The 26,372-nt window shown below is 33.5% G+C and overlaps 1 protein-coding gene across 2 annotated transcripts in view; it reads right to left on the minus strand.

Moving 5' to 3' along the window:
• The window catches only part of AGMO (alkylglycerol monooxygenase), a 334,206-nt gene that overhangs the window by 138,949 nt on the left and 168,885 nt on the right, over positions 1 to 26,372 (minus strand). For both annotated transcript variants that reach the window (XM_072764450.1, XM_072764451.1), the window contains 3 exons: positions 24,357 to 24,473; positions 12,873 to 12,955; positions 3,746 to 3,851 (listed from right to left, as the gene is read on the minus strand). In XM_072764450.1, the coding sequence (XP_072620551.1) occupies positions 3,746 to 3,851; positions 12,873 to 12,955; positions 24,357 to 24,473 (306 nt within the window). The remainder of the gene's footprint in view (positions 1 to 3,745; positions 3,852 to 12,872; positions 12,956 to 24,356; positions 24,474 to 26,372) is intronic.

The raw sequence follows: 26,372 nt of genomic DNA on the forward strand, positions 1-26,372 counted from the left end.
AAAAAAGGCTTCACAATATTGGATTACAGGTAATATATGTTCACTAAAAAATGTAGTAATCACAAAGAAAAACCTCAAGTCACAACACATAAACACAAACATTAATAAAATGTAGGTATATTTTCTTCCCATCAATCTTCTCTGCATTGAATTGTTTGTGCAAAATAGATTAATAACTTTATCGACAAGAAGATAACTGAAATCAATAAGCACAATTCTATCAAATAAAATTGAACTTGGAGATGCACTACCACTTCCAACTTTTCCTCCTAGATTCTTCCCATCTTAGTTCATGGTAACTCCATTCTTTTATTTTCTCAGACCAAAACCATTGCAGTCATTCTTGACTCTTGTTTTTGTTTTGTATTGTTTTCCATTTTCTCATCTGACTTGTGAGCAAAGCTTTCTTTGTCTACTTTAAAATTGCTTCTGGATTCTGACTACCTCCCTTCTCTAGGACATTAACTTCTCTCACCTTCATGTTTACAATAACATCCTAACTGGTGTCCTCACATCCTCTTCCTACCCTCCTTTCATTGTCCTCAACTCAGCCATCGAAGTGATCTTAAAATGTAAGTCAGTTCATATAGCACCTGTGCTCCAACTCCTCAGGGTGTCATTTTATCTGGAGTACGATGGATAATTACAATGACCAAAAGGGCCTATGTGTTCTGATCCCCATTATCGCTCTGTTTTCTATCACACTCCCTCTTGCTTACACAATTCCAAACATGTAGTGTTCATGTACATGATAGGCACACCCTGCCTTAGCACCTTTGCACTTGATGTTGCCTTCACCTGCTCTTCCCCAGGAATGCATTTGGTTTTTGCACTCACATCAAGTCTTAACTGAAATTCCTCCAGCCTTCCTTGAGTACCATGTTCTAAAAGAATTTTGCCTCCTCTACCCCTCATTTACTTTTTAACATGGTACTTATCATTACCTACTAACCCTATATATGAATATAAATATATATGTGTATGTATATAAATATTTGTCTGAGTAATTGTGTGCATCCTCCCAAATTGGCAGACAGCAACTAGGGTGGCCCCATGATCCCCACCCTTGCCATTTATAACCTGTTAACCTGTACAATCCCCTCCCCTGGAGTGTGTGTGTGAGGCCTATGACTCGCTTCTAGCCAACAGAATATGGCATAGATGAAGGGATTTTGCAGATGTAATTAAGGTTCTGAATCAGTTGTTTTTTATTTGATACAACAGATTATCCTGAGGGAGCCTAGCTTAATCAGCTGAAAGCTGTTCAGAAGAGGGATTGAGCCCTTCCTGAAGCAAGCTTCTCCTTGTTTGCTTGATGAAGTAAGCAGCCATGTTGAGGATGTCCATGTGGCATGGACCTGCAGGCAGCCTCCAGGACCTGGGAGCAGCCTCTATTCAAAAGCCAGCAAAAAGCTGGGGCCCTAAGTCATACAGCTGCAAGGAAATGAGTTCTGTCAACAACGTGAATGAGCTCGGAAGTGAATTTTTCCGTCGTTGAGCCTCCAGATGAGAACACAATCTGGCCAATACTTACTTTAAATGCAGCCTCTTGAGAGTCTGAACAGTTTTGAGCAAAACTGTGCCTGACCTCCTGACCCATGGGAACTGTTAGATAATAAATGGGTGTTGTTTTAAGCCACTAAATTTGTGGTAATTTGTTACACAGCAATCAAAAATTAATACACTGATTAAAATCTAATCTCCACAAAGACAGGGCTTTTGCTCTGTTTTTACTGGAGCAGGTGTTGCAGTAAGTGTTGAATAAACATTTCTGCCTGCTATTTAAAGCATTAGGCTAGCTGGTTCTATCTTCTGTGGGCATTTATTTACCTCCTATCAGGAGCCACACTTCGGGCTGTTGTTACTAGGCTCCTATCACTTAAGCAGCCCATGGTCTCCTCTGCTTCTGGACTTTTCATTACACTCTTCCCTCATTGAAGTGCTCTGCACCTTCCTGCCAAATCTTTCATGTCCAAATTCTACCCAGCTCTTGTGTACATCGTCAGCAGATGTAAGTTGGGTTACTATTTAGGGGTGATGTGCTTCTATTTTGATGACTTAAACTAAAATCCATAAATCTGATTTTAGAATTTTTCTGAGGTATAAATTTAAAGCCATTTTTTTTTTAATTCTAAAAGTTCTTTTGGAATCAACTCAAATTATTTGGCCACTAAAAAGCAAATATTTTCAGGTTGGTATTTTCATTGCTTTTAATGTTGTAGTTTTAAAACCACTATTTTAGGTTTGTATGTGTGGTTTATGTATGTATGTGTGTTTATAATATACATGGATATAATTATTATGAATAATGCACACTACTCAAAAACGAGGTATTATATTAGGTTCTACTGACTCTATCTCCTTTAGTCCTCTGAATATCAAAACAACCACTGTGGGATTTTTATTCTCCTTATTTTGCTAAGAGAACTAAGCTAAGTGAGCCAAACTGTGGTTATTTTTGATAACTTCCTAAAGACCACACAACCAATTGGTAGAGCTGGGAATGACATTTTTGATTTGTGTGACTTCAAAGCCAATGCTTTTCCCAGCACCTTAACTATTTTCTCAATTAAATAAAAAGTTATATTTAACAAAATACACATAGGATCAAAATATCTGTAGACAAGTATTTTCCATTAAATTTACACAATGTTTAAAGGAAGAAATATATTCAGGTGGTGCAGAAATTTTAAATAGTAAAGAATATTAACTTCACATTAAGAAAATCTTCCCCATATTTCTTTCTCCCAGTCACACAGTTCACCTTCCCATAAGCAACCACATATTAAGTTGTTATTTATCTTTCCAGATATATTTACATACATATAATAAATACATTTATTATATTTATAAGTATGTTTATGTATTCATATATTTATAAATATATACATGTATATATATGTGTATATCATCCCTCATTTTTATACTCATATGCTTTGTATGGTAGTGCCAAACTGTTTTCCCAAGAGTTTTCTTCAATTTACTATCATTACTAAATTATAAAAGCACTTGCTTTAGTCTTTTCATTGATTCTGGGGGAATGTTTGCATTTATGTTTCATTTTTAAATAAGGTTACATATTTCATATCCTGGGCATGTTGGCAGGCTGATCATCTTAAATTATGTAACCCTTAATTTAATAGAATAATGAGAATAAAAAAAGTTTTAACAGTTGTCTAAGATCTGAGATAATAAACATATATCCCCACAGTTTTGGAAGTTCTTGGAAGATGTTTTAGTCATCATAGAACATCAAATTATAACTTAATATTTTTCAGGCGTAGAAAGATTTCAGTGACATCAGTGGTTTTATTTCTATAGAATCATTATCTCTTGTGGGTAATTGATAAAGACATTTTAATCACAATTTTTACCTTAAAAGCCTATAAAGAAAAATCTCAAATGGAAGAGTCTCTGCCAATACTTTTCTGTAATCTGTTTACTTGCTGAGAACCAACTACGTGGACTAATTTTTCTTTGTAAACATCATGCAATATAATTTGTCCAACAATTCTAAGAGGTTAATGATATTGATCCAAATTTAAAGACCAGAAAGCTGAAACTCAACAATATTAACTAGCTCCAGATGACACAATTAATACAGTATGGTTAGGTAAATGAATAGGTAAGAGTTTCCCATGAATACTAGCCACAAAATGAATAGACAAGAACACTGTTGAATGAATGGGTTTAATACACAATAGTTGTATAATCATGTGATAGCCACCTAAAACAAATGTCTTACCTCAAAAGCAAATGACAAGGAAGGAATCAAAGGCTTCAGATGACCAATTCTATACAACATTAGGAATACCAAGCACCGGAAAGTTTCCAGAACAGCTGCCTTAGGTCTGAAATAAACGTCATTAACACGTATTAGCTTTAAACATGCTCTTTATATGTTTACATGTTATAATTGATACAGTGATATACATTTCTTTTAATTTTCAAGAAATATACAGTATTTTAATGCATTTGAAGAGCTTGAGCCTCTGAAGCTGTTTGAAAATGGCCATTAAACTAGGAAATAAATGCATCTTTTTACAGAAAATGTGTTCTGTATCAATGTATTGCTTGGTTTGAACTATGATGAGTGAAGTATACTTTCAACTAATAAATAAAATACTAAACAACTAATTTTCTAGGATTTGAAGTAAATGAGACTTCTGTCATTCACTCAATACTTTTATACTTCATTTATTTAAAAAATTACTTGTAAAGAGGACTAATATAGTTAAACCACTCTATAATCATGAATTGTCAATTTCTGAACTATTGGGAAAATGGATAATGTGTGATTATGCCTAATATTATAAGTAGCATAATTACAGACCTTTGTTAATTATTTTGTGATGAACATTTTTGTATATATGGTATTTTTAAAATTCAAACTCTAAAAAGGTTAAGTGAGCATGTTTTTGTATTTGAAACAGCATTGAATGTCTTATACAGATAAGCATTTATTTTTTTATTTTTTATTTTTAAAGATTTAATTTATTTATTCATGAGAGACAGAGAGAGAGAGAGAAAGGCAGAGACACAGGCAGAGGGAGAAGCAGGCTCCATGCAGGGAGGCTGATGTGGGACTCGATCCCAGGACTCCAGGATCACACCCTGGGCTGAAGGCAGGCACTAAACCGCTGAGCCACCCAGGGATCCCCACAGATAAGCATTTATAAATTACCTTGTAATGTTAGGAATGAACAGCTAGTTTATCAGCTTAAAATAAACTTCATATATTGATCTAACATTCATTGGATAAATATTTTGTAACAAATAAACAGTATTGTTATGACAGGTGAATTGTCTAGTTAAAATAGTCTTGAATTAATGCCATAATACAGACGTATTATTTAATTTATAATATAGAGGTATAAAGAGAAAAGTGAAGAAAATCAAAAGTAGTATATTTATTTAACTCAAATATATCTCATGCTTCTAATTATAGCTATTTTTTAAAGTTGAATATAACATTTTTATGCAAAAAAGAGAACAATTTTTTTCTACTTTAAACTCAGTTAAAACGAGTAATGGTTTATTATTTGTTTGCATTCAAGTAAATATGACTTTTCTTTTTGTGAATAAAATATTAAAATTTTCACCTTGTCAAATATGCTATATAATTAGTATAAAATAGTTTCTTTTAAAAAAATCAATATCTGGATTATTTCCAACATCATGTCTATTTTAAAACACAATTTTTATTAATTATATTCTATTATTTACTCTTAAATATTTTAAATTGTGAAATTAACTATACATGGAGAGAAATATATAAAGCAGAAATATGCAGTTTGATGATTTCAACAAATAAAAAACCTCATAATCACCACTCAATATCAGCACCCCTAAAGATAACACCTCCTCAATACTACCACTTTCCTTATACCTGAGAAAGAATCACTACCCTTTTATGGTAGTCATAGCCTTTTTCTCTTTTTAAAATTTACATGTTTACACGTTAGCATAAATTATTTAAAATTATTGTACATACATATTTTTACTTTTTATAAATGGCATTATATTGGTTCTTTTAAAAGATTTTATTTATCTATTCTTGAGAGACCCAAGAAGGGAGGTAGAGACATAGGCAGAGGGAGAAGAAGGCTCCCTGGAGGGGAGCCTGATGCGGGACTAGATCCCAGGACCCCAGGATCAAGAACAGAGCCAAAGGCAGACGCTCAACCACTGAACCACCCAGTACTCCTAAATGCCATTATATTGTACACACTCTTTTGCACCTAGCATCTTTCACTTGGTGTTGTTAATGAGATACACCTATGATGTTGCACATAGCACCAGTTCATTCTTTTCACTCTTATAGAGCATTCCATTGTGTTAATATGTCAATATCCATGCATCCATTCACCTCGTAAAGGACATTTGGATTGTTGACAGCATTTGTTTATTATGAAAAATACTATCTGAACATTCTTTTACATGCTTGGAGTTAATATAGTATATTAATATAGTATATATGTTAATATAGTATATATGTTAATATAGTATATATGTTCAAATTTAGTAAAATTATCAGTTTTTCAATAGATATCACAATACAAATTCTTCCTTCAGTGTGTGAGCATTTCAATAGAGATTGTCAACACTTTTAGTCATTTAGGATAAAAGGTATTTACTACTTACAAAATTTGCAAAAAGCATTTCCTATTTCAAGGTTTTATTTTTTACTGTCTTAATGAGAGTTGATTATAGAAGAATTTATTTTCTTAATGTTATTATAGTCTGATTAATCAATTTACCTTTATGATAAGGGATTTTTTGTGCCATTTAATATTTTTAGCTACATCAAGGTTATAGAGATATGTTACTATGCTATTTGCTGGAATCTATATTAGTTTTCCATTCATTTTTAAATCTGTAAGTCCCTGACCCCAGAATTAACTTTTTATGGTGTGAGATATTTATCAAGTTTATTTTTCTTATTCCTATGTGGAAATCCAGTGTTTCCAAGACCATTTATTGAAAAGACAGCCTTTTTCCACAGCTCTGCAGGGACACTTTTGTCACAAATCAAGTATATATATATATTCGTAGATCTGTTTCTAGGTTCTCTGTTCTAATCTTTGTGCCAATAAAACATGTCTAATTACTGTAGCTTTATAATAAATCTTGACAGCAAGTAGAGCAACTACTGCCATTTTTTTTAACCTCAAGACAGTGTTGGCTATTGTAGGTCCTTTGTATTTCCATTTACATAGATCTTAGAAAGACCCTGACAAATTCTAGGAAAAAACCTTTTACAATTTCAATTCCAAATGTATTAAATTTGTAAATATTTTGGTGAGAATTTATAATCTTTATAATGCCAAGCATTCCAATCTATGACTATAGCTATCTCTCCATTTATTTAGTTTCTTATTTTTCATATTTCAATACTTTGATAGTGTTTTACAGAGATCTTTTACTCATTTAAGTTTTTATTATTTTTTAAGATTTTATTTATTTATTTGAAAGAAGAGAGAGACCACAGTGGGAAGGAGAAGAGGGAGAGGGAGAGGGAAAAGCAGCCTCCCACTGAGTGGGAAGCCCAATGCAGGACTGGATCCCAGGACTTAGGATCATGACCTGAGCTGAAGGCAGACACTTAACCAACTGAGCTACCCAGGCACCCCTTAAGTTTTTAATTCCAGTTAGTTAACATATAGTGATATATTAGTTTCATGGGTACAATATAGTGATTTGACAATTCCATACATACCCCACTGTTCATTACAAGGAAGCTCCTCAATTTCCATCACCTATTTCACCATCCCCGCATTCACCCCTCCCTTCTGGTAACCATCTGTTAGTTCTCTATAGGTAAGAATCTTTCTTGTTTTTTTCGCTCTTCCTCTCTCTTGTTTTCCCTTTGCTCATTTATTTTGTTTCTTCCACATATGAGTGAAATCATATGGTATTTGTCTTTGACTTATTTCACTTAGCATTATATTCTCTAGCTCCATCCGTGTTATTGCAAATGGCAAGATTTCATTCTTTTTATGCTGGAATTATATATATATCACTCTTCCATATATCCATTAATCAATCAATGGACACGTCTTGGGCTGCTTCCATATCTTGGCTGTTGTAAATAATGCTGCTGTAAACAAAAGGGTGCATGTATCCCTCTGAATTAGTGTTTTTGTATTCTTCAGTTAAATACCTAGAAGTGCGATTACTGTTTTCCACAGTGGCAGCACCAGTTTGTATTCCCACTGCAGCACAGGAAGGTTCCTTTTTCTTCATATCCTCACCAACGCCTGTTGTTTCTTGTGTTGTTGGTTTTAGCCATTACGATAGGGATGACGTGATATCTCGTAGTTCTGATTTGCATTTCCCAGATGATAGGTGATGATAACCATATTTTCATGTGTCTGTTGGCCATTTGAATGTCTTCTTTGGAAAAATATCTGTTCATGTCTTCTGCCCATTTTTTAATTGGATTATTTGGTTTTTGGGTGTTGAACTGTATAAGTTCTTTATGTATTCTGGATACTAACCTTTTATTGGCTATGTTATTTGCAGATATAGCCTCCCATTCAATAAGCTGACTTTCAGTTTTGTTGATTATTTCCTTTTTGATAAGCTTTTTATTTTGATGAAGTCCTAACAGTTTAATTTTGCTATTATTTCCCTTGCTTCAAGGGACCTAACTAGAAAAAAGTTGCTATGGCCAATGTCAGAGAAGTTACTGCCTGTGTTCTCTTCCAGAATTTTTATGATTTCAGGTCTCACATTTAGATTTTTAATCCATTTTGAATTCGTTTTTGGTGTATGGTGTAAGAAAAGCAGTCCAGTTTCATTTTTTTGGATATGGCTGACCAGTTTTTCCAACACGTCTATTGAAGAGACAGACAATTTTCAGTCCCCATTGGATATTTCTTCATGCTTTGTTGAAGATTAATTGACTATATAATTGTGGACTTATTTCTGGGTTTTCTATTCTGTTCTATTGATCTATGTGTCCATTTTTGTGCCAGTACCATATCATTTTTATCACTAAAACTTTGTAATATAACTTGAAGTCCAGATTGTGATGCCCTGAGCTTTGCTTTTCAAGATTGCTTTGGCTATTTGAGGTTTTTTGTGGCTCCATAGAAATTTTAGGATTTTTTGTTCCAGTTTTATATATCTCTTACATAAATAAATGTTGGTATTTTGACAGGGGTTGCAGTGAATGTGTAGATTGCTTTGGGTAGACATTTTAACAATATTTGTTTTTTCCAATCCATGAGTATAGAATAAGTTTCCATTTCTTTGTATCATCTCTAATTTCTTTTATCAGTGTTTTACAGTTTTCAGAGTACAGGTATTTCAACTCTTTTGGTTAGATTTATTCCTAGGTACTTTATATTTTTGATCCAATTTTAAATGGAAATGTTTTCTTAATTTCTCTTTCTCCTTTTTCATTATTAGTGTATAGAAACGCAACAGATTTCTGTATACTGATTTTATATCTTGCGAGTTTACTGAATTTCTTTGAGTTCTAGAAGGTTTTTTTGGTAGATCTAGGGTTTTCGATGTAGAATATTACATCATCTGCAAATAGTGAAGGTTTTATTTCTTGCTTACCAATTTGGATGTCTTTTATTAATTTTTTTCTTTTATTTCTTTTTGATGTCACATTCGTATGGCTAGGACTTCCAGTACTAGATTGAATAAAAGTGCTGAGAGTGGAAATCCTTGTTTTGTTTCTGACTTTACATGAAAAGCTTTCAGTTTTGCCCCATTGAGGATTACATTAACTGTGAGTCTTTTGCCTATGGTCTTAATGACGTGGAAGTGTGTTCCCTCTGTTCCTACATTGAGGGTTTTTATCTTGAATAGATGTACTTTGTCAAGTACTTTTGTTTTGCATTTATTGAAGTGATCATGTAGTTCTTATCCTTTCTTTCTTTCTTTTACTTATATGATATGTCATTTTGATCAATTTGTGAATATTGAGCTGCCCTGGCAACACAGGAATAAACCCCACATCATCTTGGTGAGCAATCTTTTTAATATATTATTGGATTTAGTTTCCAGTAGTTTGTTGAGGATTTTTGAATCTTTGTTCATCAGAGATCTTGGACTGTATTTCTTTTTTGGGGGTGAGGTCTTTATCTGGTTTTGGCATCAGGGTAATGCCTCATAGCAAAAGTTGGGAAGTTGTCCTTCCTCCTCTATCTTCTGGAATAGTTTGAGAATAGATATTAACTCTTCCTTAATGGAAGGATTGTCAGAAGCCATTTATTTAGTTCTGGAATTCTGTTTGGTGGGAGTTTTTTGATTATTGATTCAATTTCTTTTCTGATTATCAGTCTGTTAAATTTTTTTTTTTTAAGTTCTTGTTTCAGTTTTGGTAGGTTATATGTTTGTAGGAATTTATCAATTTCTTTGAGGTTGGCCATTTTTTGGCATATAGTTTTTCATAATATTCTTTTGTAATTATACTTCTGTTGTGTTGTTTGTTATTTTTCCTCTCTTATTTGTAATTTTATTTACTTAAATCCTTTCTCTTTTTTTCTTGATAAGCATGGCTACAGTTTTATCAATTTTATTGATTTTTCCAAGAACTAGCTCCTGGTTTCATTGATCTTTCTATTGTTTTTTTTTTAAGTTTCTAGATCATTTATTTCAGCTCTCATCTTTATTATTTCCTTTCTTCTGGTAGGTTTAGGTTTTATCTATTGTTTTTCTAGCTCCTTTAGGTGCAAGGTTAAATCAGTTAGTTGAGATTTTTCTTGTTTCTTGAGGTAAGTCTGTATTGCTACAAATTACCCTCTTAGGATTGCTTTTGCTGCATCTCAAAGGCTTTGAACTATTGTGTTTTCATTTTCATTTCTTTCCGTGAAATTTTGATTTCTTCTTTTATTTCCTGGTTTATCTATTCATTGTTTAGTAGCATGCTATTCAACCTCCCTGTATTTGTGTTCTTTCCAGATTTTTTTTCTTGTGGTTGACTTTTAGTTTCATAGCATTGTGGTCAGAAAAGGTGTGACTTCAATCTTTTTCAATTTACTGTGGCTTGTTTGGTGGCCTAATATGTGACTTATCCTGGAGAATGCTCCATGTGCACTCAAAAAGAATGGGTATTCTATTGTTTTAGGATGGAATGTTCTGAATATATCTGTTAAATCCATCTGGTTCAGTGTGTTATTCAAATGTGTGTTCCCATTTCAGCTGATTTTCAGTTTAGATGATCTATTGATATAAGTGGGATATTAAATTCCCCTACTATAATTGTATTATTATCAATTAGTTCCTTTATTAACTGTTTTATGTATTTGGCTGCTCCCATGTTGCGTGCATAAATATTTTCAATTGTTGTATCTTGTTGGATTGTCCCCTTTGTTATTATATAGTGCCCTTCTTTGTCTCTTTTAAAGTTTTCATTTAAAATCTATTTTCTCTGATATGAGTATTGCTACTCAGGCTTTTCTTTGACATCCATTTGCATGCTAAAAGTATCTCCATTTCCTCACTTCAATCTGCAGGTGTTTTTAAGTCTGAAATGAGTCTCTTTTAACAGCATATAGATATGTCTCTCTTTTTTTTTCTAATCTATTTTGTTACCCTATGTCTTTTGATTGGACTCTTTAGTCCATTTACATTTAAGTAATTACTTATAGATATGTATTTTTTTGCCATTTTATTACCTGTTTTGTGGTTATTTCTGAAGCTTTTCTCCAATCCTTTCTTGTCTTATCTGTTTAATGGCTTGCTGGTTTTTTTAGTGATATATTCGGATTCCTTTCTTTTTATTCTTTGCATATTTAGTAGTAATTTTTTAATTTATGGTTACCATTTGGCTTGTATATAATACCTTTTGCAAATAGAAATCTGTATTAAGTTGATTTTCATTTAAGTCTGAACCCATTCTTTCTTTACTCCTTTCTTCACCATGTTTTAAGTATATGGTGTCATACTTTACATCCTTCTTTTTTTGGTATGAGTTCCTTGACTGATATTCTACAAAAATATTCGTTTTTACCACTCCTGTGTTTCCCACCTTCATACTGTCACTGTTGGTCTTTCCTTTCCACTCAAAGAGTCACCTTTAATATTTCTTGCAGGCTGGTTTAGTGGACATGAACTCCTTTAGGTTTTGTTTTTCTGGAGAACTCTATTTCTCCTTTTATTCCGAATGGTAGCCTTGCTGGATAGATTATTCTCAACTGCAGATTTTTCCCATTGAGCCCTTTGAATCATGCCACTTCCTTCTGGCTTGAAAAGCTTCTGCTGAAAAATCTGCTGATAGCCTTGTGGAGTTTTCCTTGTATGTAACTTTTTTTTTTCTTGTTGCTTTTAAATTTTTTCTTTATCACTATGTTTTGCCATTTTAATCATATGTCTCAGTGTGGATCTTTTGTTGATTTTTTGGAAGTTCTCTGTGTCTCCTGTATCTGGATATCTGTTTCCTTTCCCAGATTAGAGAAGTTTGCTGCCTCCGTTTCTTTCTCTTCTTCTGGGACTCCTATAATGCTAATGTTACTGCTTTTCATGGGATAACTGAGTTCCCTAAATCTAATCTCTTTTTGCATAATTCTTTTTTCTCTCTTTTGTTCAGCTTGATTACTTTCTATTACTTTTTCTTTTAGGTCACTAACTTGGCCCTCTACTTCTTCCAGCCTGCTGTTCACTGCATCAAGCATGTTCCTAATCTCATTTATTGCACTCATCATCCCTGATTTTTTAAAAATCTCTGTCTCAAATTGTGTAGGTGAATGCAGTTTCTGGCTAGGGTAGTTATTAATACAAATTTCTTTAAATATGCTGTGGAGGGCAGCACCGGTGGCTCAGCGGTTTAGCGCCGCCTTCAGACCAGGGCGTGATCCTGGAGACCCGGGATTAAGATTCACATTGGGCTCCCTGCATGAAGCCTGCTTCTCCCTCTGCCTGTGCCTCTCTCTCTCTCTCTCTCTCTCATGAATAAATAAATAAAATCTTTAAAATAATAAATAAATAAATACATACATCCATACATAAATAATAAGCAAGCTATGTGAAGGAAAGGACATACTCTTTAAGTACACAGCACACATTCTGGCATATATTGAAGTGTTCAGTGGCAAAGGAAAGTACTCAAATATGTTTCATATTTTGTTAAGTACTTAGACTTATGGTCTATGTTTTGCCAAATTACTCATTACATGTATAGGTTTTCATTAATAATATTAAAAACCTAGATTGCATTTAATATGCTTAGATTTAAAATTCACTCTTGATCATAAAAATCAGATAAGCTGCTATTCTGTTTAATGTAAAATATTGTGAAATTATAGGTTCAACTTTATTTTTTAATAAAAAATGATGATGAATATCAAAGTTTCACATATATTTTTAAAACAACATTATAAAACTACAAAAAATGAAAGTATTTCACTTCTTGCCTTTGATCTAGAAGAAATCCAATGGAAGTCAATGTTAGGATAATGAAGCAAACCCTCAGAAGGAGGGTGGCCTGTGATAGTGCCTGTCAAGGAAACACAGAGACAAGCAAATTCTTTAGGAGAGTTACCAAAAGGAACATCAGAATTTAAAACTGTCAAGAAAACCCACCTCAAATTTTATTTTATATTACACCATTTGTCACTGACATTTTTTCAAAAAGGTTGAATACACAGAGGACATTTTGGGTTTCCTAATGGCATTTGATTATAAGAGCTGGACAATTAGAGAATGAATTGGACACTTAAATTGCTTAAAGTGTTCTTTCTAAAAATTCTCCTCTATGTTTTGATTGATAATTTTTTGAAACACCTATGTTCCCATATATGGAGAAATCACATACATTTTTATGAATAAATAAATATCAGATTGCAATAGCTATTTTTAATATCATCAATTTAATACAGAAAATATTTAAAGGAGGATGTGTTTATGAGTGCAAACACATAAATGGAACATATTGTACAAATATATACTTATATATTTGGTGAAATCTATAGGTTCGTATGTACATGTCAAAGGCTATCTTTTGAAATATTGTAACAAAACAACATGTTTCATTATAATTATAAAATTATTCATTTTGCTTACATATCAAAATTTAATAATAATGTTTATTGAGCATCTACAATTTTATAGCTTTCATGTTATGTGTTTCATATACTTTAATCCTTTTTATACTCCCTACAACCTTCCACATAAGGTATAATAATATCTGTTTTACATATGAAAAAAAAATAAAACGGGAATCAAAGGATTAAGTAAGTTATCCATCATCACACAGAAATAAGTGATGCTTCTGAAATTCAAAATCACCTTCCTGGGCAGCCTGAGTGGTTCAGCCATCCACCGCTGCCTTCAGCCCAGTGATCCTGGAGACCCAGGATCAAGTCCGACGTCGGGCTCCCTGCAATGGAGCCTGCTTATCCCTCTGCCTGTGTCTCTGCCTCTCTCTCTGTCTCTGTGTCTCTCATGAATAAATAAATAAAATCTTTAAAAAAAAAAAAAAGCAAACAAAATCACCTTCCTGACCTCAAAATGTGACAATGGTGGATAAATATGAGCAACAAACTTAAAGAGGACAAGGACAGAGATCTAAATTGAGGTTAACATAACTACTGTTTAGAGTCAGATGAATAGTGCTTTAGTTTAAAAATGGATCAGTGAAAGCAAAAAGTTGGATACACATCCCCTGAAGGATTCCCCTACAGAGAGACTGTGTAATGTTTTGGTCACTATTTTAGCCACTTTGTTGTATCACACTAATGCTGTTTATGTTTCACCCTAATGAGAATACCAGAAGTGCAATACAACAAAGTGGTTAAAATAGTGATCAAAACATTATGCAAACACTATCTCTCTGCTTTTTAATGAAATAACAAGGTAATTTCAACTCACTGTTAACTAATATATACACCTACCAAAATTGTATCTGTCCAAAGTTATAAACAATAAGCAAAAGCTATCAATTGCAGCTGTTGTCCGCATCCAATAGCCCAGCTCCACACCTCCTTATAAATCAACCCTGACCTCATGGCCAACTTACAACACCTCCCTATTCACTATCATATGCCCAGATGGCACCCAGAATTGATAGGGATTTAAAACAAAGCAATAGTTTAGTAGATGAATACAGAAAAGTAATAAAAATATGAATAAAAAGTATCGTAATATTTAGGGATATGGGGACAGAGCTAGGTATCAGATATAAGAGGGCATGCTCAGTGGATGCTACAATGTTTTAGTGAAACACTATTTGGGTATGCAGAATTCAGCAGCGGCTGCTTTGGGATAGTGCAGCAAAAGTACCAGAAAAATATTTTCTTGGTGGTGGAGGCAACTGGGTGTGCTTGAGTAGATTAATGGTTGCTTAAGGGAAACATTTTGTCTTTAAAGAAAATTACTGTTTTCACTATTTTTGCTTCATTTTGATTCCTTAGGAGAAAATTCACATGAAAGAAAGAAACTATTTGTGCCCAAAAACTATAGCATGATTTTAAATGCTCTGTAAGAATATGGGATTGGAATTATGAATTGAATCTATAAGCCATGTAATCATAGGCAAATTATTTGGCATTCCTAGGGCTCTTTTATGTGTTTGGTACAACTGAAATAAAATATGGATTTGGCAGCAACTATAATAAAGTACTGAGAAGAGTGCTTGGCACAAAGCTAACTAATGGTTATGATAAGAATATCATTGTTGTTATTTTTAGGCTGTCCTGCTTTTTCAAGTGGTACTTGGGTTAACCTTAATGAATTACCATAAAATAAAGAAGCAAAAATCAAAGGTCCATTAACTCTTTCCAATATCATTGGAAATTCAGAGGTATGTGCTAGGCACATGGTATGTAAGAATTTAAAAGAGTGGGTAAGAAAGACAAAATCCCTGCCCTACAAATCGTACTACTTTAATCCCTGATAATATGTCCATAGGCCAGCAACACTAGAGCAAAAGGAGAAAAAGCATAAAATAGGATGTATAGGCTTTGACCATTATAAACACTTTGACTCCTGTGTTTTAAACAATCTGTGAAATGACTTAAAGCTTATTAGTTTTTTATAACAAATAAAATTTTATTTTTCTTTGGGTTGAGTCCCATTTCATACCATACACTGCTGATAAATCTTTCATATAAAATAGTGCTGTCCTAAACTGCTAAAATGGAATTATTCTTAATTAGCCTTTGAATGCATTTTAAGTCTTTGTCACCAAAACAACAACAAAAAAACTAAACCACTGTGAGGAAGGCCATAACTGTAAAAAGCTTTATCAAGCAAGGAATTATTTTTCCTTTTTAAAAATGATCTCTCCGGATGCCCGAGTGGCTCAGCAGTTGAGCGTCTGCCTCTGGCTCAGGGCGTGATCCCAGAGTTCCAGAATCGAGTCCCACATTGGGCTCCCTTCATGGAGCCTGCTTCTCTCTCTGCCTCTTTCTGTGTTTCTCATGAATAAATAAATAAAATAATTTTTAAAAAATAAAATAAAAACGATCTCTCAAATCAGCAGTTCATTTTCCCTTATTTCCATAGAAGTTTCCCAGTGCAAGATTCACTGTCCAAATCTGTATGCCTGAAGAACTCTACTTCTGTTCAACTTCCATTTAAGTAGATGGGAAGAAAAAAAAAAAAAAACAAAACAAAACCTCAGGAAGCATCTTTAACTACATAGGAACTCTAGAATTACATGCTTGCTTCAAAGTGCTTAAACAATCAATGAGTTTGTGGGATTCCTTCCTTTGCTTACAGTATAAAGAAGAAAGCCTTTTTCTTCTCAGATGGGGATATTACCTCTTCACTATTCCATGGGAGAACTTTGCTGATCAACATAACTACTTTTCCTATTTCCCTACCTGACATATCTCACAAAGGGAAATATCAGCTCCATACACTATGTTGTAAAATAATAGTATGCTTCTATATAAACAATTTCTTTTTTAAAAACTCTAGATATTGGGTGCCTGGGTGGTGCAGTAGGTTAAGAGCCTGACTTTTGGTTTCAGCTCTGGTTGTGATCTCAGAACTATGAGATCGAGCCTCACATTGGGCTCCATACTCAGCACAGAGTCTGCTTAAGACTCTCTTTCCTTCTCCTTCTGTCCCTCTCCCTGCTTGCATTCTCTCCCTCTCCTTCTCTCTCTCTCAAGTAAATAAATCTTAAGAAAAAACCTTGTGTATTGTCAAAATGTTTTGATAATATTTTCTATGATTTTTTCAAAGGACTTAGAAATGAAAATGTCTAGATACTGATATTATAACAAAGTAGTAAAATTTTAGGATTTTCTCTAGCAGGTGTCTGAGAAGAACTACCGAAGTCTTATTTTGAAGTCAAATTGCTTATCTTCCTAAGCATCTTTAAAAGGAGGTCAAAATCATCTAATACTAAATTGTGGTGATTTCTGATATGAAGGCAGTGGATTGGGTTTGCTGGCACACCTTCTAGGAGGCTGTGTCATTCCCCCCTGTGACTGTGGGCTCCACCTTCCCATTGCCTTGAGCTGCTGGATTTGTCACACTGAAACTTGAGGCTTGAAGATACTTAGTATTGCAACAGACACAAGAATAGAACCCCCAGGGTTACTATAATACAATATATAATTTGTAATTTTTGTATATGAATCTCAAAAATCTATCTTGAAATAAGACCATGCTTTTTTAAAAAACTGTCGATATTGACTATACTATTTCTTTTCTAAGTTATCAGAACCTGCTAGGTGGTTACTATTGAAGCCTATACAAAAAAAGAATGTGATTAGAATGAACATTTTCTAGAATTCCAAAGAAATAAACAAGAAGCAAAGAAACTAAATATATCAAAGGAGAAAATATATTGGCTAAAAAAGATAGTGAATATATTGTTCAGAAACACTGAACTGATATGTAATTACTACATTTTTACATAAAAAAGTAAGGAATAAAAGCAAAACATTGCATTTTAAAAACTTTAATCGAATACCTAAAGAACAGTTATGTTACAGTTATACTCTAAGCTATGATTCCACTCCATTAGAAAATGAATGTGTTCCTGACAAGATAGAAAAACAACAGACAGTTTACCCCTCACTTGAAAAAATATTTATCTGAAAAAAAAATGTTTTCAAGACACTGAGCATAAGGCAACAAAGGTCAGTGATTCCCAGAAAATGAGATATAAATGACATAACCCCTATTATTGTCCCAGTTTACTACTTTGAGAGAGTTTCCAGGCCACAGAACAGAGGGAACACGGGAATTTGGGGACTTTCTGAATTGAAGAAGTAGAGCTGGGATTTTGAGGACAGAATGCCAATAAAGAAAGAGCTGCATAGAGAGAACTCTAGAAATCTGCAGAAAGTGCCCATCAAGTCCAGTATTTCAGGTCATGCACATGAGAAAGCCATCAGAGGCCAGAGAAGGATTACAGCTTGCAATGTGAGAGCTTGCAAAGTGCTGGCTCTAGCGGATGTTCTCACCAGACAGACGGGATAACCTCATGGTTCACTGGGCATTGGGTAGAGAACACAGAAGAGTCTTGCCTCAATATTGGGTAATAATTAATCCAAAAGGCAACAACCTCAGAATGCAAGGTCCTACCGAGGTTGCTGGGAGATATCCATTTTGACATAGTATCTTTCTTGGAATTTCAGTAAAACTATTTTGGGGGTCAATGAAGACATTCTAAATTATCAGTATCCACTTCAAGATCTCACTGAAATCTGTACACCAACTTTTGCTATACTTGTGATAGAAAACTCTTTTTTTCATTTAAGAAACAAGTGAAAATGTAAGCTATGTATCTTTCAGTTATTTATCAAAATACAAAAGAAAAAAAAGAAGTGTTAAAAGATTGACTGAGAAAGACTTTCTTTTCATGAGGATTACTTTTAATGAAAAAATAACTCCTCAGAACTGTGAATTTTAACTTTGAGTTTCCAAAGCTGAGTGAAAATGTCTAATATTTACATATTTTTCATAAATCAAAATGTGATATTACTTCAAATTATAAACAGTTTTATAGTTGATTGTGTTTAGTATTTTTAAAGGAGCTGCCTGATAGGGATCAAAGTTTGGGGAAAAAAAAAAGTTTGGGACAATACTAATAATATGACATGTTTAATTTCACAGTTAATATTTCATTATTTGTATAAATGATATATTTTTTAAAAGATTTTATTTATTTATTTATTCAAGACAGACACACAGAGATAGAGATAGAGAGAGAGAAGCAGAGACACAGGCAGAGGGAGAAGCAGGCTCCATGCACTGGGAGCCCGATGCGGGATTCGATCCCGGGTCTCCAGGATCGCGCCCTGGGCCAAAGGCAGGCGCCAAACCGCTGGGCCATCGAGGCTGCCCTATAAATGATATTTTTTAATGTGCAGTATCCCACTTAATCATAGTGTACAAAAATTATATTTTTCAGGGAGCCTGGGTAGCACAGACGATTAAGCATCTGCCTTCAGCTCAGGTCATGATCCCCGGGGTCTGGAATTAAGTCCCGAGTCAGGTTCCTTGCTCAGCGGGGAATTTACTTCTCCCTCTCCCTCTGCCTCTTCCCTCATTTTGTGTCCTTTCTCTCAAATAAATAAATAAAATATTTTTTAACAATTATATTTTTGGGGGATCCCTGGGTGGCTTAGCGGTTTAGCGCTGCCTTTGGCCCAGGGTGTGATCCTGGAGACCCGAGATCGAGTCCCACGTCGGGCTCCCTGCATGGAGCCTGTTTCTCCCTCTGCCTGTGTCTCTGTCTCTCTCTCTCTCTCTCTCTCTCTCTGGCTCTGTGTCTCTCATGAATAAATAATAAAATGAAATCTTTAAAAAAAAACCCAGACAATTCTATTTTTCATTAGAACTCATGATCATCACTTTTCTGAGCTCCTGAAGCCTATGCCTCTTAGAAGGTAGCTTTTAAAAATATCCTTTAGCAGACACTTAATACATTTATTTCAGGCTTTCAGTTATAACTGATGCTTATTTTAGCTCACATGTTTGTTTGTTTGTTTGTTTTTCACATTACTTTAGATATCACCTAAAAACTTTAAGAAATTAAATTAAATCTCAACGGGCTGCACTGGAGTTAAAAAAAATCAAAACAAAACAACAACAACAACAACAACAACAACAAAAAGCAGACCCTGGATATTGACTTGAGAGATTTCGTGTAAGACATAAACTAGATCTAATTTGCACAAGCTACACTGTATTATGAGAGTACAATTAAATATAGTGATTTTTTTCAAAGAGCCTGTTAAAATATGTCCACATGAAAACCTTAGTTACAAAATTGCAGTGCCCATAATATTTTATAGAATTCAATATACAGGGGAATTCAAAACTATAAAAGTATGTTCCCAAATTTATATTGGATATTCTCAGATGCCTCATTAACTTGAAATATATAATCAAATAATCTGTGTTAAAAAAAAAACTACCTGTGGAAACTTTCTTACACATTCTGAGACTCTGTGAAAGATTCAAACTCTTTTGAGTGTGTCTATTATTTAAAAGAATAGCATTGCCTTTACAGTTTTACTTTGGAAACACGCTAGTGTGTCCATATTTTCATTTCAAATGTGTATTCATGATATCACCCCATGAACTGGACTCTGGCAGCTAAGGAATTGATTCCCCAAGCATTACCAAACCAAAATCAACATAGAAGTCTGTGGGTCATATCACTAAACCAAACACTATATATTTAAATGTATGCATTTCAAGTCTCAGTAAGAAAGGAATGTGCCTTTTACACTTTTGTGGTGGCCATCAAATTGCTTTTTTGACTCTCAAAGTTATTTATACAGAACATGCACACCTAAAACAAGTAAGTATTTATCTACTCTGGTATATGCATAAACAGAAAAGGCTGTGGGACCACAGCAGGATCCCCAATTACAAGTCAGCCACAACTTTTCTATGTGATTATTGGCTACAGTGAATCTGGAAAAAAAATATTGCTGTTGGATGTTAATGTCTTCATATGCTTTTAAACATCGCTGAGCCTAAAAAGGTACTACAGAATGTTACAAATAAGCAACTTCTTTTTTCCTAGTTGCACAGCATGTTTTTAGCAAAGAAAAACATGTGTGGGAAACAAGCAAATACACCTTTCAAAATTAATTTGTGTCAGGAACGAAGCTGTCTCCAACTCTAATTTCAGCCTGAAAAGGATTTCAACACTTGGCATTTCTCTTTGTCAATATATCTATACGAGTTTCTGTTTTTTATTGAGGTAGAAAAATCTTCTGAAGACTTGTTATCAGTTGCAACTTTTAATATACACTGTGTCTAGCTACATTTTTGCCCAGGAAGTACTTTCACATGCCTAGACCATCAAATATCTTGGTAAACTTAATGTGAAGGGTTTCTATTTCAAAATCAAAATGGATACATTTCTAATTTTGTTTCTATGAGTTGGTATAATTTATTTTGGGTTTTACTTAGTACAACTAAAAATTCAATAATGCAAACTGTACTCAACATTGATTAGTTTATAGAGAGTTAGATATTTAGACGTAGATGATCTAGCTTTTCGTCTGGTCTCATTCAACTATGGAAGCTCTATTCATACATGCATATTCCGGTCATTATTTAGGTGAAAAAAATTAAGATAACAAAGTAACTTAACGAAGTAATCAGTGATGGGTTACTTATGTCATACCTGAGTATTAGTCTATTATGGTAGTTTGATGTCTACATATGCATTGCTAAAAGTGATTTGGTTCATGCTTTTAAGAAAACTTTACTACTAAAATAAATTCTTGGGTTCCGATTTTGTCTCATTTTGAAGCTAAAGACAACTGAACCCAGCACAACATAGAACTGATTTTATTAGTTGTAGTGCATATATGAAAGAGCAAACAATGAACCAGTATGTTTCCTACCACTCTGTTATCAAGAATTTCTGGTCACATTGCATCCTATTTCTTACTTTCATTTCACAAAATGAAAACTAGAATTTAATTCATTGTTTTCTGTTATACTCAAAAAAGTTAATTCAATATTTTACTATAGTTTTTGTACAAATATTGTCTTTCGACAGAGAGCACATATGAACTTGCCTATTGTTCAAAAATTGGGGTTACTACTTGTAACAATGCTAGCTTATTAGTTTTAAATGTAAAACCTATAAATACATATGAATAATACCAATCAGTAAGATCTTTAAATAAGGTTAAAAGTTAAAATGGGATTTCCTTAGTATATTATCCAGTGCTGTTTATAGTAACTTTCTGTAAACCTATTTTATTTAGTAGGACATACTGTGCCACACACTATTGACTGCCCAACCAGGAAATATCCCCCACTTCTTCTGTACTATTACTATGCTGATTTTGTCAAGGTATAAGCAAGGAATGTGCTCAGGAGGAAAGTGAACTCTTTATCCCCAGGGTATAAATTATGTCTGGTATATTTCATTCATGGTTAATTCATGAGCTGGTGTTAGTTATTGGTTCAGTGTGGACATGTGAATTACTCCTGAATAATGAGACATGAAAGGACATTTGCTGGGAAATATTCTGGGGCTTTTTTTCCTTCCTTTTTTTAAAGATTTTATTTATTTATTCATGAGACAGCAAGAGAGAGAGAGAGAGAGAGAGAGAGAGAGAAAGACAAAGACAGAGATACAGGCAGAGGGAGAAGCAGGCTCTATGCAGCGAGCCTAATGTGGGACTTGATCCTAGGACTCCAAGATCACGCCCTGGGCCGAAGGCAGGAGCTCAACTGCTGAGTCACTCAGGGATCCCCAAGATTTAATTTTCCCTCCTTCTTAAATAAATGAAATTTATAAGATGCTATAGAAGAAGACAACTTGCTGCTTTTGGTCACAGTCTGTGAGCACTGAAATTGCTGTGATTACCTTATGATGATGAAAGCCAAAGGAATTATAGAAAAGCCTTTTTGGAAGCTCTACATGTTTGAACTGATGAACTAACCAAACCCAGAAACACCAGCCCCTGAATTTCCAGTTATATTTAAGACATATTTAATTGGATATTCTGTTTCATAGAGCAGATGATATCTAATCTTCTACTCACGTAATAGATAATTTAAGTAAAGGTATCCTACAGGGAAGTTTACATGTTACTATGCATTTTTAAGTGTTTAAAGAGTATTTTTTTGAAAACAAGTTTAAGCATATATTTATTAGTGAGAAGATTTATAAGTATCTAATATTTGTTATTTTTGTCTATTCACATCTATTTCATTTTTTCTGTGTACTATCACTTAATTTTCTTTCAAGCTATTCTTTTCCTCTTCTCTGACCGTGAGGATCCTGTGGACCTTCTTCCCCCATTCATAGGATGATGACATTGATTGGTTCAGTGATATCCAGAACATCAGACTCCACCTTGGAGCCATCACTTCTGGGAATCTTGGTTTAGCAGTATTTAAAGCTAGAACTGCTGGTAGACATCTTGCCACCATGAAGGAGGAGAGTTTGTAGGAAAATCTGCACTAAGAAAAGCATAGTTGCAAAAAAGAATGAGGAAAGTTCCTGATAACATCATTTGACTCTTTGGGTCAACACTGCCTCAAGAAGAAATAGTCCCAAACTCTTCAGTCATATGAGTTAATGAATTTACCCTGGGTTGAATATCTCTCACATATAACCAGTGAGTCCTACCTAACACATTCAGTAATCTATTTCAAGTAGGCTTCCTTCTTAAAATTCACTAAATAGGATGTATGGAATAATTGTAATTGTTCTAGTGGAATTACCATATTAGGATTATTAAAATGGTATGTAATTATTAAAAATGATCTTATAGGGTTTATATATTAAATTATCAAAAGTAACTGTATAGTAGCCACATTTTTTTCTGCATATATTATTTATGAATGTCTATTAGCATGGAGTTTTCATGGACTGATATCTGTAAATAGCACAAACCTAGTCTTTGAAGAAAGTTAATTTGTTTTGGTTGAATTCACTATCCACAAATCCCATTTGTATTCATTTATATTTTTTTAATTCTGCCATCTTTTTTTTTGGTATTTTTCCACATTGTTCTTTATGCCTGAAGATAATTTGTCATGTTTTATTTATCTCATTATCTTTTAGCACTGTATAATGGGTCATTTAAAAAAAATGGATGACTCTATTAATTCACTGAGACTCTTAATTTGCCTTTAAACTCCTATTTAAATCATCGACTTTCTCAGGTCTGTTATCAAATTTTTGTGTTCTACAAGTTTAATGCGATTATTTTTAAATATGCCCTATGATTTTTGATGGTCTTGTTTCTTAAGTTTTCATAATTTTCACATCTCTTCAATTTCATTTTTGGCTTCTTAAAACATATTAAATTTACTAAATTTATGTTTTACTTTAATTTTAAACATCTGTTGTTTTTGAGAGTTCAATTCTGTTTTGTCATTTTTGCTAATGCTTCATCGTGATGGCCTGCTTTCTCTCAGGTGTTTCTGTGCTGTTTAGCTCTGAGTTCATAATCATTGACATAATCTGTGGGAATACTCTGACACTCAAGTTTGAGGAGATTGCTCCAAGCATGTTTTGAACATGGTTCTATTAGACACACGAGACTTAATCTGAGAATACTTTAAACCATATTTTTGGTTTAGGTTTATAAATCCATGGTTAGTATTAGTCCAGGACCTATACTGGAGCGAAGGCTGGTTTGTGGTTAAAAATTCTCAGGTAAGACTTTTATTGTTTCTCCAATGCCAAATCAATATCATTAGCAAACCATCTGATAGATATTCTACATAGGAACACTTTAGATATAAATAATTAACTTTTACTTAATAGTCTAGGAGAATTAATTTATCTGTTTAAAAGGGAGATTTTCCAACATTAAAGTGGACATTACAGAAAAAAATAGAGCACAGCTATAATATGAAGAGCAGATAATTTTCTCACAAAATTTCCTAGATACTTAAAATCTAGGAAAGATTTCAGATTACAGCTTTAAGATTTCACTTACAGCTTTATCTGCAAAGGTCTCTTCATAAAATGCTAGCATCAAAGCAAACTGCACAACTGCATATATCTTTAATAGATGGGACACAGATGATGAGAAGGGAACTTCTTTCCCCGTGACCTAGGAAGAAAGAAAAAAGATGTTCCTTTAATTGTTTCTTGGCTTATTCCTCTCATTGAAATTCACACTAAGTGAAAAGGAGATGCACAAAAAGAAAAGAAAAACTTTGCTATTTCTTTTATTTCCCCCCAAATGACTCTAATGCTATCTTTTTGGTTTTGGATAGAAAAACAAATGTACAGAAACTCGTTTTTCATTTCAGAAGCATTATGATTTGATTTAGTCTGCTTTATAATAAACCAGTGTAAGAATTGAGTCATCAATATGTACCGATGATAAACAACCAAAATGAATATAAAAAGATGAAATACAAAATATGAATACAGAAATATGTCCATGATTACACATGAAAGTAAAGAAAAAGAAAAAAAAATGGGAAGTGATTTTAGTAATGGAGATAATCATGCCTTAAAGGGAAATATTGCTTTATTGGAAACAACTTTCCTAAGCTATAGAGTTTCTCAGAAATACTACAATTCTACTTTTATAATGCATATTTAGGCACAACTATGTAGAATATTCACTTTGGATTATCTATTGAAAAATATAAGGAATAAAAAATGGATCATAGTTAACTAAATTTTGGGGGCTGAAATAAGGAAATTATTTTCACCTATCAGTTTACTCATTGTTACATAACTAGTTATGAACAAAATTAAAAGCATCTGGGGAATATCAGCATAGCAGCTTTCATAATTGGATGAGAAAACATCCTTATTTAGATCAAGATTTTTGAAAAATAACAATATTCAAATAAAAACTGGTTTTATTTCCTTGTAATACTGGCTAATTTTTTATACTCACAATCATCTTTAAAATTAACAATAGTTTACTCTTTCTATTGTTTTTAGATTACTATTAATGACAATTATTAAAATAAGGAATCACAATATGTATCCCAAGGATTGGAAAGAAATTCCTTCTTATCACCTCTATATAAAGAATTCCAGATTAAAACTGAATTTTTCATTGGTTTTCCAGGGTTTTAAATCTCCACTTCACTTGCTTTTGGGTTTTAATATGGTTTCTGAATTTAATGCTACTACTACTCTACTACAGAATGGATAAAGTTATGGTCTAATTTAATAACCATATCACCTTGGTGTGATTTTAGACTTTCCATTCTAGAGACTTTGTTTCTTTCTTTAATTTCAGTATAGTTACCACACAATGTTACATTAGTTTCAAGTGTACAACTTGGTGATTTGATTAATTTATACCTTATGGTATGTTCACCACAAGTATAGCTACCATCTATCTTGATATGCTGCTATTACAATATCATCAACTATATTCTTTATGCTGTGACTTTTATTCCTGTAACTTACTCATTTCATAACTAGAAGTCTGTATCTTTCAGGACCCTCCAGTCATTGGCTGTACTTATTTACATTCCCATCAACAGCATATGGGAGATTCTTCTTCTCTACATCCTCACCAACACTTGTTATTTCTTGTCTTTTTTATTTTAGCCATTCTATCAGGTGTAAGGTGATATCTCATTGTGGTTTTGGTTTGCATTTGCCTGATTATTAGTGATGTTGACCATCTCTTCATTTTTTTTCATGAACATAATTAAGGCTACACTGAATCATCTCTAAGGCTCCCTCCATCTCTAGTGTTTTAGAATTTTGTGACCAAGGGACATGTGTTTGCATTGTTTTTGCATTACATAAATACTCTTTGCTATATGTTTGAGTGGATCTGAAAACTAGCCTCTGCTGTTCTGTTCCCCAAACCATGCTCCCAAGTAAGAGGCAGTGTCTGACTGGGAGAAGTCCCCACTCTGATTTGGTCCCTAGGTGGTTTCCACTCAGCAGGTTGTGAACCAGAGAGCAGTATCTGCCTAAGAGAACATTTTTTTTTTTTCACATCTGCATGAAGTCAACAGGTTGGCTG

This window comes from Vulpes vulpes, chromosome 7 (assembly GCF_048418805.1).
Source record: "Vulpes vulpes isolate BD-2025 chromosome 7, VulVul3, whole genome shotgun sequence".
NCBI lineage: Eukaryota > Metazoa > Chordata > Mammalia > Carnivora > Canidae > Vulpes > Vulpes vulpes.